The 16,162-nt window shown below is 38.9% G+C and overlaps 1 protein-coding gene across 1 annotated transcript in view; it reads left to right on the plus strand.

Moving 5' to 3' along the window:
* Window positions 1-14,342, plus strand: part of GLO1 (glyoxalase I) — a 36,894-nt gene extending 22,552 nt beyond the window's left edge. Inside the window, exons 3-6 of the mRNA XM_047102529.1 lie at window positions 7,624-7,764; window positions 8,544-8,611; window positions 9,288-9,377; window positions 12,847-14,342. Coding sequence (XP_046958485.1) covers window positions 7,624-7,764; window positions 8,544-8,611; window positions 9,288-9,377; window positions 12,847-12,935 — 388 coding nt within the window. The 3' untranslated portion in view covers window positions 12,936-14,342. The remainder of the gene's footprint in view (window positions 1-7,623; window positions 7,765-8,543; window positions 8,612-9,287; window positions 9,378-12,846) is intronic.
* Window positions 14,343-16,162: the final 1,820 nt, after the last annotated feature.

A 16,162-nucleotide genomic window follows, 5' to 3' on the forward strand; every position in this document is an offset into this window, starting at 1 on the left:
GGATTTTCCATATAGAGTATCATTTCTGTGAAGAGTCAAAGTTTGACTTCCTCCTTGCCAATTTGGATGCCTTTTATTTCTTTGTGTTGTCTGATTGCTGAGGCTAGGACTTCCAATACTATGTTGAATAACAGTGGTGAGAGTGGACATCCCTGTCGTGTTCCTGACCTTAGGGGGAAAGTGCTCAGTTTTTCCCCATTGAAGATGATATTAGCGGTGGGTCTTTCATATTTGGTTTTATGATCTTGAGGTATGATCCTTCTATCCTTACATTCTTGAGGGGTTTTGTCAAGAAAGCATGCTGTATTTTGTCAAATGTTTTCTCTGCATCTATTGAGAGGATCATGTGGTTCTTGTCCTTTCTTTTATTGATGTGGTGAATCACATTGATTGTTTTGTGGATATTGAACCAGCCCTGCATCCCAGGTATAAATCCTACTTGGTCGTGGTGAATAATTCCTTTAATGTATTGTTGGATCCAGTTGCTAATATCTTGTTGAAGATTTTTCCATCCAGGTTCATCAGGGAAATTGGTCTGTAGTTCTCCTTTTAGTGGGGTCTTTGGTTTTGGAATCAAGGTAATGCTGCCTTCACAGAATGAGTCTGGAAGTTTTTCTTCCACTTCTATTTTTTGGAACAGCTTCAAAAGAGTAGGTGTTAATTCTTCTTTAAATGTTTGGTAGAATTCCCCTGGAAAGCCTTTTGGCCCTGGAATCTTGTTTTTTGGGAGACTTTTGATTATTAATTCGATTTCTCTACTGGTTATGGGTCTGTTCAAATTTTCTATTTCTTCTTGTTTCAGTTTTGGTAGTTTTATTATATATTTCTAGGAATTTGTCCATTTCTTCCAGACTGCTCAATTTATTGGCATATAATTGCTCATAATATTCTCTTATTATTGTTTGTATTTCTGCTGTGTTGGTTGTGATCTCTCCTCTTTCATTCTTGATTTTATTTATTTGGGTCCTTTCCTTTTTCTTTTTGATCAGACTGGCTAAGGTTTTATCAATTTTTTAAATTATTTCAAAGAACCAGCTCCCGGTTTCATTGATCTGTTGTTCTAATTTTTTTTTTTTTTTTTTTTTTTGGTTTCAATAGCACTGATTTCTGCTCTAATCTTTATTATTCCCTGTCTTTTGGTGGTTTGGGGTTTTATTTGCTGTTCTTTTTCCAGCTCTTTAAAGTGTAAGGTTAGGTCGCATATCTGAAACCTTTCGACCTTCTTTAGGAAGGCCTGGATTGCTATATACTTCCCTCTTATGACTGCCTTTGCTGCGTCCCAGAGGTTTTGGGCTGTGGTGTTATCATTTTCATTGGCTTCCATGTACTTTTAAATTTTCTCTTTCACGTATTGGTTAGCCCATTCATTCTTTAGTAGGATGTTCTGTAATCTCTAAGTATTTGTTGTCTTTCCAAATTTTTTCTTGTGGTTGATTTCGAGTTTCATAGTGTTGTGGTCTGAAAATATGCATGGTATGATCTCGATCTTTTTGTAGTTGTTAAGGGCTGATTTGTGTCCCAGTATGTGATCTATTCTGGGGAATGTTCCATGTGCACTTGAGAAGAATGTGTATTCTGCTGCTTTGGGATGAAATGTTCTGAATATATGTTAAGTCCGTGCAGTCCAGTGTGTCATTCAACGATATCGTTTCCTTGTTGATTTTCTGTTTAGATGATCTGTCCATTGTTGTAAGTGGGGTGTTGAAGTCCCCTATTATTATCAATGAGTTTCTGTATGTTTGTGATTAATTGATTTATATATTTGGGTCCTCTCAAGTTTGGAGCATAAATGTTACAATTGTTGGATATTCTTGGTGGATAGACCCCCTTAATTATGATATAATGCCCTTCTTCATCTCTTGCTACATTCTTTATTTTAAAATCTAGATTCTCTGACATAAGTGTGGCTACTCTGGCTTTCTTTTGTTGACCATTAGCATGATAGATGGTTCTCCATCCCTTAATTTCAATCTGAAGGTGTCTTCAGGTCATTAAAATGGGTCTCTCGTAAACAGCATATAGATGGATTTTTGTTTACTCATCCATTCTGTTACCCTGTGTCTTTTGATTGGAGTGTTTAGTCCATTGACATGTAAAGTGAGTACCGAAAGATATGAATTTATTGCCATTATGTTGCCTGTAAAGTTGGAATTTCTTGTGGTGTTCTCTGGTCCTTTCTAGTCTTTGTTGTTTTTGGTCTTTTTTTTTTTTTCCATCTTCTCTCCCCCTCAGAGAGTCCCCTTAAAATTTCTTGCAGGGCTGGTTTAATGGTCACAAACTCCTTTAGTTTTTGTTTGGGAATCTTTTTATATCTCCTTCTATTTTGAATGACAACCTTGCTGGATAAAGAATTTTTGGTTGCATATTTTTCCAATTCAGCACATTGAATATATCTTGCCACTCCTTTCTGGCCTGACAAGTTTCCATGAATGGGTCTGCTGTGAACCTGATCTCTCTTCCCTTGTAGTTTAAGGACTTGTTTTCCTTTGCTGCTGTCATGATTCTTTCTTTGCCTGAGTATTTTGTGAATTTGACTATGATATGCCTTGTTGATGGTCGGTTTTTGTTGAATCTAATGGGAGTTCTCTGTGCTTCCTGGATTTTGATGTTTGTGTCTTTCCCCAGGTTAGGAAAGTTTTCTGCTATGATTTGCTTACATAAGCCTTCTATCCCTTTTTCTCTCTCTTCATCTGCTGAGACCCGTATGATTCAGATGTTATTCCTTTCTAATGAGTCACTGAGTTCTCTAATTCTTATATCGTGCTCTTTTGCCTTAGTTTCCCTCTTCTTTTCTGCTTCATTATTCTCTGTAAGTTTGTCCTTTATATTGCTGATTCGCCCTTCTGCTTCATCCATCCTTGTCACCATGGCATCCATTCAAGATTGCATCTCAGAGCATTTTTAACTTTGTTCTGACTAGATTTTACTTCTTTTATATCCGCAGAAAGGGATTCTATGCTTTTTTCAACCCCAGCTAGTATTGTTATTATTGTGATTCTAAATTCTGGTTCAGATATCTTGCTTGTGTCTGTATTAAGTCCCTGGCTGTCATTTCCTCCTGTTCTTTCTTTTGGGGTGAATTCCTTCATTTCATCATTTTGAAGGAAGTAAAAGAATTAATAAAATAAATAAATAAAAATGAAAAAATTAAAAACAACACAAGGAAATCAAATAAAGGATGCTAGATTCTAGGTGTGTTTTGGTCTGGTTGTTGAAAGAAGCTTGATACAATAGAGAAAAAAATAAAAAAAAAGGAAAATGTTTGAAAATGAAAAAAATGAATACAGTAAAATAGAATAAAATGAAGTGATGAAAGTAAAATAGAATTTTAAAAATTTACAAAAAAGTAAAAACTATTGTAGAAAAAATTAAAATCTTTTTTATAAAAAGGAAATAAAAATAAATTTTTTTCTCTTTCTGTATTCAAGAATAAGAAAAGAAAAAGAAAAAACATTGAATAGATGGACCAGTGAACAGAAAGAAATGTGATTGAAATTACATGCAGTTTCCCCTAGAAGTCAAACTATGAAGCACTTTATAGTCCGTAAACTAAGCAGGCAGAGAGACTTGTGGTGTTCTTCTGGAGCACCATTGAGCCATTTGGCTGGGGCTTGGTGTAACAGCTTTGTTCTCCACTCGATGCGCTGCTTAGTTTACTGGGGTGGATCATTGTGGCCTGTGTAGGCGTGTATGCGCATGTGTTGGAGGGGTGAAAATGGTGTCACCCAGCCTACCCAGTCTCTAGTATCAGAACTCTGTGCTCTCACCCTCTGGCAATCAAGCACCCCTCCTTTGTCTCTGGCTTCTGTCTACTTCCCTCTTCTATACTGTCAGTGATCAAGCCATCAGCTTGGCAGGTGGCACCTCCCTCCTGAGTTTTAGCTCAACTGGGGTTGTGTTTCCAAACCCCTCACTTCTGAGGGCCCTACGGCGTTGACCACCTCAGATGCTGAGCAATGGCCAGGTGCTGGTCCACCCCCAGGAAAGTTTGTGAGACTGCACTGCTGCAGATGCCTAGAGACTGCAGCCAGGTGCCAGCCCACCCCAGAAAAAGTTTGCGTGATTGTGTAGCTGCAGCTTTTCAGGGATAATGGTAAATCACAACACACATCTGATGCCAGGCTTCAGTGAACCTTTAATGTCCTTGTTCTACCACTAGCAAATATGACTGTTTTCCCAGGTCCACTAGGACTTTTGCCTGTGGGGAGGCTGCACAGCCTCTCCCATATGTCCTCCCAGCAGGGGAATTGCCTCTCCCTGTGTGGCATGAGGACCCCTCAGACCTCACTGTCTGCTCCTGGGGATTCGCCCTTCCCATCAGAGCTCTGCCAGGTATTAAGCTGCGGAGTTTCAGACTCTACTCCCCTGTAGATAGAGTCATTAATGGTATTTAAACCCTTTCCTTTCTCCTTTCTCCCTTTCTCATTCAGTCCCTTGCAGGTGTTTCCACTCTTTCTCTTCAGCTGCTTTCAGGGGGCAGGGTGCTTTTCCTGTACTCTCCCCGTTGTCTCTATCCTCTCCACGAGCAAAACCAGCTCCCTGCCCTACAAGGTTTCTCTCTTCCCCAGTTCACCTCTCCGCACCATATACCTGCTGAGTTCTCTGGTTCAAGTTGTGCAGATTGTTGCGTTAATCCTCATATCAGGTTTCAAGATGTGCAAGATGGTTTGGTGTTGATCTAGCTGCATTTCAAGGGTAAGAGAGGCAAAAAAAAAAAAACTTCCATGCTGCTCTGCCATCTTGGCCCCTCCCTGTGCCCATAGTTTTGTAAATATAGGGAATGTTTTCATTAAAAATAAAAAAAACAGATTAAACTTTTCTTCAAAAGTCACAGAAGTCCTGGGGCGCCTGAGTGGCTCAGTTGGTTAAGCGTCTGACTTCAGCTCAGGTCATGATCTCACAGTTCATGAGTTCAAGCCCTGCACATCTCAGAGCCTGGAGCCTGCTTTGGATTCTGGGTTTCCCTCTATCTCTGCCCCTCCCCAACTTGTGCGAGTGCACTTGCTCGCTCTCTCTCTCTCTCTCTCTCTCAAAACTAAATAAAGTAAAAAAAAAAAAAAAATCACAGAAGTCCTTTTGGTCAGGAGTCTGGGACTAGGTTTGACCTGCCAGGGCTTCTGTCAAGTTCTTCTTTGTGCCAACCAGGCTCTCTGGACAGCAAGGGATGAGTACTTGTGTGTTCTCTACCTCTGTTCTCTCTGGGAGCTGCAAGTTTAACCCTTAATGTGTTCAAATCCTTTCAATGTTATGGCCTCTTGTTTACTTCAGAAAAGATGTAGTTATAAACATGCATTATTTAGCAAATAAATGAGTTTACTGAAAACTGGCCATCCGTCCCATTTTTACAGCATGTGTTCTCTTTTGCTGAATAGGTAGTGTCTACTGATCTTGTAATCCTTAAAGCTTTTTATTTTTCTTGATTTGTTTCCCTAGATAACATGAGAGTTTGTTTGTTTCTGACAATATAGATACATAAAGAATAAAAGTAAATGATTTTTATTTTACTGCCTAGATAATTTCCATTGAGAGAAAAATTCAAGTAATACAGTATATGTTTGTTTAGAAAATCTGACCAGTTCAGAAAAATACAAAATGAAAAATGGTCACCTCCCTTTCCCAGTCCTTCTCCCCAAAGATTATTGCTCTTAACAGTTTCTTGTTATTCTTTCCAGAAAAAGTAGTTTTGTATGTTTACAGTACATTTAAAAGAGTGAAAACAAATACATTGAAGACTTGGTATTTGCCAGGCACTGTATATGTTTCTTCATACAGTTTCCATAGTAGCTTATGAAATAGTTTATATCCCATTTTACAAATGAAGGAAGAAACCAGAGTTTAAAGACATTAAGTTACTGGCCCCAGATGCCACAATGGGTACATGGCAGAGCAGGAATTTGAATCCAGGTCTGGTCGACTCCAGTGTTGACCTTGTTTTTCAAGAGCCTCCAAACAGGGTGCAACTTGACATTATACTGAAAGATATACTCTGCTGAGAAAAGCAGGTTATACAACAGGTTTATTTGCTCTAGTTCCCACCTGATTGGTCTGTAAGGCTTGTGCAATCTGTTTTAGTAAGTGCAGAGATTGTTTTTCATGACGGTATTTGAGGTGTTTGATGCCTTATTATAAACATGTTAGAGTAAATCTTATTTGTGATAAGTCAATGTCTGGGTCTCAGTGGACCAAGGCATATTACATAGCAGTGATAATTGAAAGACTTGAAATAGAACTTAGAAATTTCCATTTGCTAGGTAGGCTTCAACCATTCCCTCTTATTGATTACAAATAGGGCCATCTTTGAGCACTTAATCCTCAATAATCTAAATAAAATTGCATACATCCTCATTCTACCCTACTCCTTGCAAAGTAATCTTATACTCTTTAAACTCACTTTATAGGCCATGACTTCAATTACGTTTTTTAAAACTTTAGGATTAGTAATTCATTCACTCTTTGTCTCACATCAGTTATTCCCTTTCTGCTGGCTTGTGGTGTCTAAATGGGATGTCTCTCCATTAGAGGCTGTGCCCCAAATGTGGGGCAACAATCAGTTGAGAGGAAGCTGTGGCACGGGAGGTGGGAGAATTCACCTGAGGCAGAACAAAGGGTATAGAAGTTTATTGAATATACTGCAGGGGAGTGGGGGGCAAGACAGCAAAGGAGAGGTGTCTGCAAGGAAGCAGTGGGTGGGGCTGTTTTTAAAGGGGAAGATGAGGACGTATGGCAATGTATGGAATTCTTCCTTTTTTGGTAGCTCTTCCTGGTTGTAAGTAGCCCATTGGTTAATTAGGGCCTGATGGGCCTGTGTTCAGCCAGGTGGTCCCTATAGGCCCTTTCTACATTCCATGGCTCAAGCCTGTTTGCACAAAAGTGGCCTTTACATGGCTCTTTTCCCTCAACCTACAAACAATCTTAAGTCTTCTCCATTCTTGATTCTTGCCTTCTGCTCCCTTGCCCTCTTTCCCATCATCACCGATCACCTATATAGGTCAACCATGCTTGCTGTTTTACCTGGGTACCTTCCCTTCTCTCCTGCCCCCATGCTGCTGAGAGTGGCCTCGCAGGACCTTTCCATATCCAGTGACCCATTCTCAGTCTTAATGCTGTTTGACCTTTCTGCAGGATCTCATATGGTTAATCACTTTCTCATTGACATTCACATTTTCTGTGATACTCATCTGTCCTTCCTTCTCTTTTAACCATTTATCCTTAGTTTCTTTTCCTAATTTTGGCATAGTAAGAACTCAGTAAATGTATTTTATTTAACTGAATGCCATATATCTGAAAGAACAATAAGGTAATACATTGTATTTTTCACCAAAATTTTCTTTTGAAGATATTTTGCCATTTATAAGCAAGTACCATAATCCCAAATAAGTTTTATTATATTTGAAAAATTGAATTATGAAAGTTTGCTTTTTAAAATTTTTTAATTTCACTGATATTTACAGATAAATAGGTTTTTTTTAGTGAGATATTTTCATTGATTTCCCTGTTTTTCCTATTAAATAGCCTCACTACATAGGGCTTTTATTCTTAGTAGAACTTGAATATTGTCATACTGATTTTAATATGAGTCAAATTTTCCTATTGTTAATTGATTAACTTGTTATTTAATTGTAGGCTACTCCAAAAATCAGATTTTCCCACTATGAAATTTTCAATCTATTTCTTGGCTTATGAGGAAAAAAATGACATCCCAAAAGATAAAAATGAAAAAGTAGCATGGGTGTTCTCCAGGAAAGCTACACTTGAACTGACACAGTGAGTATGAGTTTTTATCTTTTTATATATATTCTAGATTTTCTTTAACCTTTTTTTCCTTACAACAGTTTGAATGTTTTATCATGGATCTTTGGTCTTTGTACTGTTTTGGTGGGTAGGGCAAGGGGGTAGGGCTAGTTTGTCTTTTAGATAGAGAATGTAGGACTGAATTGGCAAGATACTTGCCAAACTACAGCTAATGAATGTTGAAGCACTGTAACTAACGTCTTCATAACTTCAGGATTTTAGAAATGTTTTTTTTTTTAATTTTTTACGTTGTTTCTGTGTCCTCTTGAACAACTAACAAAAGAGCATTTATTTCAGAGTGTGTGATTTAGTGTGTCCCTGATTCAAAACAGCTCTGGAATCAGACAGACTAGACATGAGTGTTGGCTCTGCCACCCTGAACAAGTTCTGTCACCTCCCTCCATGGCAGTCTCATTTATGAAATGGGGACTCAAATCTAGCCCACAGAGCTGTTGTTAAAGATTTAATGAAGTCCTCAAAGAAAGTATCCTCAATAAAGTACAATAAATGACAGTTGCTGTTGGTATCATTATTGGTCTTATCCAGATGCCTGGTTTTATTGTCTCCTTAGCCTAATTAAAATCATATTTTGCCCATTTGCCTTTTCTGTGGTTGAAAACTTAATATTTACAGTAGTAAGGAATAAACCAAGTATATTTAAATGGTATGATTTCAAAGAGATTGTTGCAATTTTCTTTTCAGAATATCTGTTCTACCAGTCACTTGTAATTATGTTTTCCCTCCTTTTGTAGCAACTGGGGCACCGAAGATGATGAGACCCAGAGTTACCACAGTGGCAACTCAGACCCTCGAGGATTTGGTACGTTTGCCTATGCGTATGTAATATACATGGATTTGTGTGATTTGTGCATTGTGTATATATTAAGAATAATCAACTTCTTAGGAGTATGGTTATTTTCATTTTCCAGGAAAAATTTGATTTAGGAATTGTTTAATTTCGTAGTCTCTACCTAAACTCTACATTTACTCTCACAATGATTTTACTTTTCAGTCTCAGTATTATACTTCCAGTGGACTTTTTAATTTAAAAAACAAAACCTGTGGTTGATAAGAATCCCCATTTCTGCTAACATACACTTCTGCCCCCGTCTATAATCTCTCAGTCAGGATGACAGGATTGTAGGTTTATATTGGCTGCTATGTATGCAGTGTCCACAACAAACCTATTCGGTATGAATAAAGGATTACTCTTTCATGATATAGTAATTCTTAACAGATTGAACTATGCATGAGCCCCACTATCAGGCCTCTTTTACATAATTTATTATTCAGAGCTACTGATTAGTTTATTATACCCAACCAAGACTTAGATTCTTGTTCTTTACTATATGTTTTGAACTTATTTGACTCAGTCTGTTTTTAGGTGTCTTATATTTTGAAATAAACTACTTTTGGAAGCTACTTGTGATACTTGGATACCCTGAAGTAATTATTTCTTCCTTCTGCCTGCCTTGTTTTGGGGATGACCACCTCAGGTCACATTGGAATTGCTGTTCCTGATGTACATGGTGCTTGTAAAAGATTTGAAGAACTAGGAGTCAAATTTGTGAAGAAACCTGATGATGGTGAGTCTGCTACTGGTTTTCTGCAGGCCTCTCCTTTGAGTTACGTAACATTTACTAAGCACCCACAGAGGGTACTGATATAGTCAGTCCCTCTGGGTGCACGGAACTTTAAAGAAGTCTGTTTCAACCAGTGTAAGGAAAACAGAGGAATTATTGGAAAAATACCTGGGTATCTTAGGGAACTAAGACAGCAACTAGGGTGGCTTCACAAGGGACTAGACTCAGAGTCTGGAAGAGCCATCAAAAACCTATGTTCTCAGGCACCTGGGTGGCTCAGTTAGTTAAGCATTTGACTCTTGGTCTCAGCTCAGGTCTTAATCTCACGGTTGTGAGTTCAGGCCCCATGTTGGGCTCCGCGCTGGGCATGGAGACTACTTAAAAAACAAAAAAATCCTAGGCTCTCTCCCCCATTTTTGACTTTACCACATTCTGTCACTGGCCACCAGTTTTTACTATTTCAGCATGTATCTAGCCATCCAAAAATAAGTTCCATAAGGCCTATTTTATCTGATTTTCATGTAACTACACCACATCTTCTTGGTTAATAATGGCTGGTATTTCATTTTCATTCTTCTGCAACCCTTGCATGTCCTTAGGTTTTAAGTCCGTCTCTAGAAATAGCGTATATATCTACATTTTGTTGGATTTACACTTATTATGATTATTTTACTTAGATCTGTTTCTGCCATCATAATTTATTATTTCAATTTTTGTTTGAAAGAGTTCACATTTCATTTTAATCCTTTTGTTTTCAATTAAAAGATTTGATATCCAGATATCCTCCCAGAGTGGGATATTACTGATATATTTTTCCTTTCTTTGGCCTTGTGTTTTTTTTTTGGTTTTTGGTTTTATTTTTCAGTGGCCTCTGTACCCAATGTGGGGTTAAGACTTATAACCCTGAGATCAAGAGTCACGTGCTCTACCAACTGACCTAGCCAGGTGCCACTTGGCCTTGGCTTTTTGAAAATAATACATATATCAAAGTATTTGACCACCTTTTCTCTGTGTATCTCTTACAGCATCTTGTGGGTTTTTCTGTCCCTTTACTAAGAATCTCAACCAAAATAGTTTTTAAAGGGATTGTGAGGCAAAAGTTTTAACTTTGTATGCCTCAGACCCATACCTTTCTCTATGAATGGCAGTTTTGTTGAATGTAAAACCTTAAGTTTACTTTCCTTTGAACTCACGACCGTGACATCATGAGTCATATGCTCTTCTGACTGAGCCAGCCAGGCACCCCCCACTTTTATATATTTTAATAGCTCTTGGCCCATTGGTTTGATATTTGTTCTGTTCGAATCTATAATCCACTGTTTGTTTTATGGTTATGTTCCTCAAATTCTTGTTACTTTGGTCTCTGAGGAGTCTTTTTTCATTGCAACTGTTACTGTTGCAGTGCATCAGGGAATGTGAATCGGGGGAGGCTAGACCCCACTCTTTAACAGCTCACACGATCTCAGGAAGATGGGCCAGGCAGAGATCCCTAGCCACCTGAAAACGAGAGTTAAACACCTCATGTTTTGCAGAGCAGCTCTTCAGGTCACATCTTCCCCCTTGTCCCTCAGAGAAAAGGAGTATTAGTAGGAGGCACTTCCTTCCGAGATGGTTATTCCCTAACCTTGTGTGGAAAGTGAAGGCTGGGGAGATCAGTTGTTTCTCACCTGTTTTTGTCCGTTCCTCACAGGCATAAGACTTGGTACTGCCCTCAATTACTCCTGAGGACATCTGAACCAGTAGTTTGAACCTCCCCCAGCGTGGGGGTAGGAGCTGATGCCCAAGGCACAGGGAGGAGCAAGAGCCAAATTAACAAAACCCCTTCTGTTTATTCTCCCACAGCTGTGATGGACTGCCTTCTGGTCCAGGCCCAAACTATCCATTCCCACATGGACCAGGTTAAAACAGTCACCCACCCCCACCTTTTCCAGTCCTCAGTCATCACCCCAAGGGTGTCTCACTTTTTTTTTTCTTTCGTTTTCCATATATGTTCCTCTGGGGTTGATCTTGGGGAAAAGAGCCAGAGAGAGATAGGAGTCAAACTAATTTAGCATCTTGGTCCCAAAATAGATTGCTGAGGTCACATTTCTGCACTTAAGCAAACAACTCTACTACTGGACCTTCTAGCTTCTCAATCCCAGTTATGAATTCCTGGGAGAAAGACTGACTGGCAGAGCTTGAGTGACTTAGAATAGTGTTTAAAGAGTTTGTTATGTCCCAAGCCAATGACTCTTTTGGTTGTGTGGGTATGCCATGCTGCCTGCTCCAACACCTTCTTAGTTTATTTTCCTCTTTAAAATGAGACAGTCTTGGGGCACCTGGGTGGCTCAGTGGGTTATGTGTCGGCTCTTGGTTTCAGCTTAGGTCATGATCTCACAGTTCATGGGTTTGAGCCCCACATTGGTCTCTGTGCTGGCCATGTGGAGCCTGCTTGGGATTCTCTCCCTGCTCCTCTCTCTGCCCCTCTCCTGCTCGTGCTTTTTCCATCTCTCAAAATAAATAAATACAAACAAATTTTTTTTAAATAAGACAGTCTCTTTGACTTCTCAACGGGTAGCATGAAATATATCATGAAGATGAAGTAAAAATCTGATGCCTAAAATTGCAGCTGGTCCCACAGTTTATTTCAGGAGAGTTGGCTTCCAGCTATGTGTAGAAGATACTCTGTGAGTTATTCTCAGAAACATGTATTTGGGCAACACTGACAGAATTTTTTAAGGTTAAAACTATAAACAAAACAACGTATTTTGTTAAAATGCAGATTAAAATTTGAATAAATGGGAATGCAAGCTGGTGCAGCCACTCTGGAAAACAGTATGGAGGTTCCTCAAAAAACTAAAAATAGAACTACCCTACGACCCAGCAATTGCATTACTAGGCATTTATCCAAGGGATACAGGTGTGCTGTTTCAAAGGGACACATGCACCCCAATGTTTATAGCAGCACTATCAATAATAGCCAAAGTATGGAAAGAGCCCAAATGTCCATCAATGGACGAATGGATAAAGAAGATGTGGTATATATATACAATGGAGTATTACTCGGCAATGAAGAATGAAATCTTGCCATTTGCAACTATGTGGATGGAACTGGAGGGTATTATGCTAAGTGAAATTAGTCAGAGAAAGACAAATATCATATGAGGACTTTAAGAGACAAAACAGATGAACACAAGGGAAGGGAAAGAAAAATAATATAAAAACAGGGAGGGGGACAAAGCATAAGAGACTCATAAATATGGAGAACAAACAGAGGGTTACTGGAGGGGTTGTGGGAGGGGGGATGGGCTAAATGGGTAAGGGGCACTAAGGAATCTACTCCTGAAATCATTGTTGCACTATATGCTAATTTGGATGTAAATTTAAAAAAATAAAAATAAAATAAAATTTGATAAATATTCTAAATGAACAATAAAAAATATTAAAAAAAATTTTAAAGTCTCTCTATAATGAAAATCATTTTATCTTACAGGTAAAATGAAAGGCCTGGCATTTATTCAAGATCCTGATGGCTACTGGATTGAAATTTTGAATCCTAACAAAATGACAACCATTATTTAGTTCTGTGAGAATACTGCTTTGCGATTTCAGTGAAGACCTTGTGGGAGGTAAAAAGGAAATAGTGTTAATCAAGATATTCAGATAACAGAAACATCTAGGACTGAAGGATCATTGTCCCAATTCAAATTGTTCTGAAGTCCATTCCCCTTTTCTATTTCAGCTATGTGTTTCACCTAACTGTTCAGTCATTCTGGTTTTAAAGTAGTGCTTTGTCTTGTGTCCTTGACTGTAGTTATATAACTTTACTTTTTTAGATAATAATTAGAACAGTTCCCTTCAGAGGCTGCATTTGGCTTCTGTTTCCTAAATATGAATATGACTTCTCTACAAGTCTGCCTTTGAATCCTCATTCTCAAAAAAAAAAAAAAATTGACAAGTTTTTGTTGTGGTTACCTTCTGGGGTTTCAGTTCCTCAGAAATAACTTCACAATGGAAAGTAAAGAACAGTGAACAAAAATGAAACTTCATATATATTTCAAACAGTATTAGGTGTTTATTTTACAAAAGAGAAGGTAGTCTTGGGAGCAATTCAGAATCAGACTGACAAGGATGTTGATAGGAAAACTAATTTCTCCTTATTCATGAAGTACTTTCAAAGTTCAAGGACTAACCTCTTTATTTGGGGATGGGGAGGTAGATGGGAGTAATACTTACTGGGTATGCAGACACTGGGCTAGACTGTCGCATACTGTATCTCATTTAAACCTTCCAGCTATCCTTCATCCTGAGAGAAAGCAAGCAGGCTAGACACGTAAATAACTTTAATGGAATTGAAGGCAATATAAATAGGCTCCAGTGCTTGAGCTCTGATGATCACTTTTAGTGTTTAGATTGTACCTCAAAAATTAGTGCCTCACAATACCTTCTCCACTTATCTCTGCTGTGCAAACCTCCAGTGGGCTTGAACGTTGTCCTCTCAGCTCTGGGCCCTGAGAACCACGGAGAGGGAAGAAAGGGCGGAGGAAGTCTGTAGCACACAACTGCTCTGGGGACACCTGCTTATTCCTGGGCAAGCAGCGCTTGTATTACTCGTGAAAAGCCCCTACCCCAAGGTCTTCCTGATGCCAAGTAATCATTTAGGGTAAATTATGTTCAGTGACAACATTACTTAGTTATCAGAGAGCAGCTCTATGGTCTTCCTTGCCATTGATATTTGGTGGATTTTAAGAAACCAAACTGATTTTGACAGTCTCGTGGCCCAGAGAATAAGAACGTCCAGTTTGTGGTTTACCTGACATTTTAGATTTTCCATAGGCTCCAGTGGAAGACCTTTGGGTAGGCTGTGCCAACTGTGCTAACATGGCTACAAGCACCTGACATTTCTTTTTTGGATGGAATGGATTATGTGAGCAAGTCAAACAAATAGCAGGACTTACAGACTGAAATAAAGTACACTTTTAAATAAGACCGTGTTTAATTTGTAAACTGTCCAGTTTGTTCTTTTTAAGAAAGCCTGCAGAAATTTGAAAGGGCTTACAGGCTCGCTCTGAACTTGGAATAGCTGTAAATCTGCATATCCTACAAAAGCAGATAGTGTATATAAGGGAGTGTGGGAAAGGTGGAAAGAGTAAATAGGGATAAAGCAATGTGGGAGGAAAAGTACAAAAGAAGAAGGACCAACTATCAAAAGGTGACTTGTGGGAACCAACGAAGACCAGTGTCACATGTTAGGTACTAGAATTATCAAATGGGAGGGTGACTAGATTTACAAATCAGTCATTTAAACCTTGTTTCTATGGAAAGAAGCTTGCTCTACTTGCTGAGTAAAACTTGCCAAAAGACAGCCCTTGTGTATTCCTTAATTCATCTCTGTACGCATTGAGAAGATGTATATTGGATCACCAGGTGAGGGATTGGGACAATTCAGCGATTTCCCAATTAACTTACTTAAAAGTGGTGATATGAAATAGTGATGTAGAGCACAAGTTTTCTTGTTTTCCACAATTGGACCACAAGACTGTGTAGCTGTCAATGTAAAATCAGTCTCATGTGAGTCCTTCACAGCTAAGCCTGGGACTCAGTTATAATACAGTGGTTTGAAGTAGGTGCTGATGCCTGAGAGAGAATTACTGTAGCTTCCCTACATAGCATTCTGAGCAGGATGCTTACAGTGTGTATAAATACTCCTTAGCAACACAACTGCTTGTGAAGAGGGTTATATTAGTAAGGATGCTTGCTGCTGGCAATAAGAAAAGACCCAACACTATCAGATGTCAAGCACTTCAGAGGTTCTAAAAATGGGTTGATAGAGGGTTCAGAAATATCAAGATCGCTGGTTTCCTTCCACCCTTCCCAAACTGACATTCTCAGCATTTTCTTTCTGGGCTACTAATACTCATGATCAAAGGCGCATGCCTACCACGATTCCAGGTGTCCAGTATAATCCAACAATGTCCAGTAAAAGAAAATGACTTTCGTTCCTCCTGTGTCTTTAATGACTTTAAAGCCTTTCCCAAAGCTCCTCAGCATTCCCCTCATGTCTTGACTACATCTGGATCACTTGCCTGTTTTTAATCACTGACAAAGGGAATGGCCTCTCTGGCTTAGATGGATCATATTTACTTGCCAACCTGAGGATGGGCACTGGGTCAAAACTGAGACTTCCACAATGTGGAGGAGCAAATAAGGGCTTCTGAGTAGCATAAACAGAAACTGCAACAGGGTGAAACTAAATGTTGAGGACCTGTAAGAAATCAGACATTTCCTGCCCTTGAAAAGCCTGGTCTGAGATTGTAGTTCTCAACCATATCAGACTTAGCAGACTCTTTTTATTATTACGTGGGAACATTTATAACATCGATCACACCCACTATCCTAAAATGAAATTCACATATAATTTACCTATATACACAATTCCACAAATGGTCAGTCCAGTGACTATTGTAATATAAAGGAAAAGTGAAACCAATTTGTAATACAACATGAATTTTAACATACAAATGCCCAGATACTACTACACTAGAAAACAATGAAGTAGTCAGGTGCTTCCTCTTAGGTGTGAAAAAGTAAAACTGCTCACTCAAGTACTGTTAACCCTATTAGATATTTTATTTTATTATCTTTTTTCAGTTTATTTTTGAGAGAGAAAGCATGAGTTGGGGAGGGACAGAGAGAGGAGAGAGAGAATCCAAAGCAGGCTCCACTGTGTGTGTGCAGAGCCCAATGTGGGGCTCGAACCCACGAACCGTGAGATTATGACCCGAACTGAAGCAGCTGCTTAACCAAAT

Source organism: Lynx rufus, unplaced genomic scaffold (assembly GCF_022079265.1).
Source record: "Lynx rufus isolate CCGP_SWC_20201006 ecotype Redwood Valley unplaced genomic scaffold, mLynRuf1.p SCAF_6, whole genome shotgun sequence".
Lineage (NCBI taxonomy): Eukaryota > Metazoa > Chordata > Mammalia > Carnivora > Felidae > Lynx > Lynx rufus.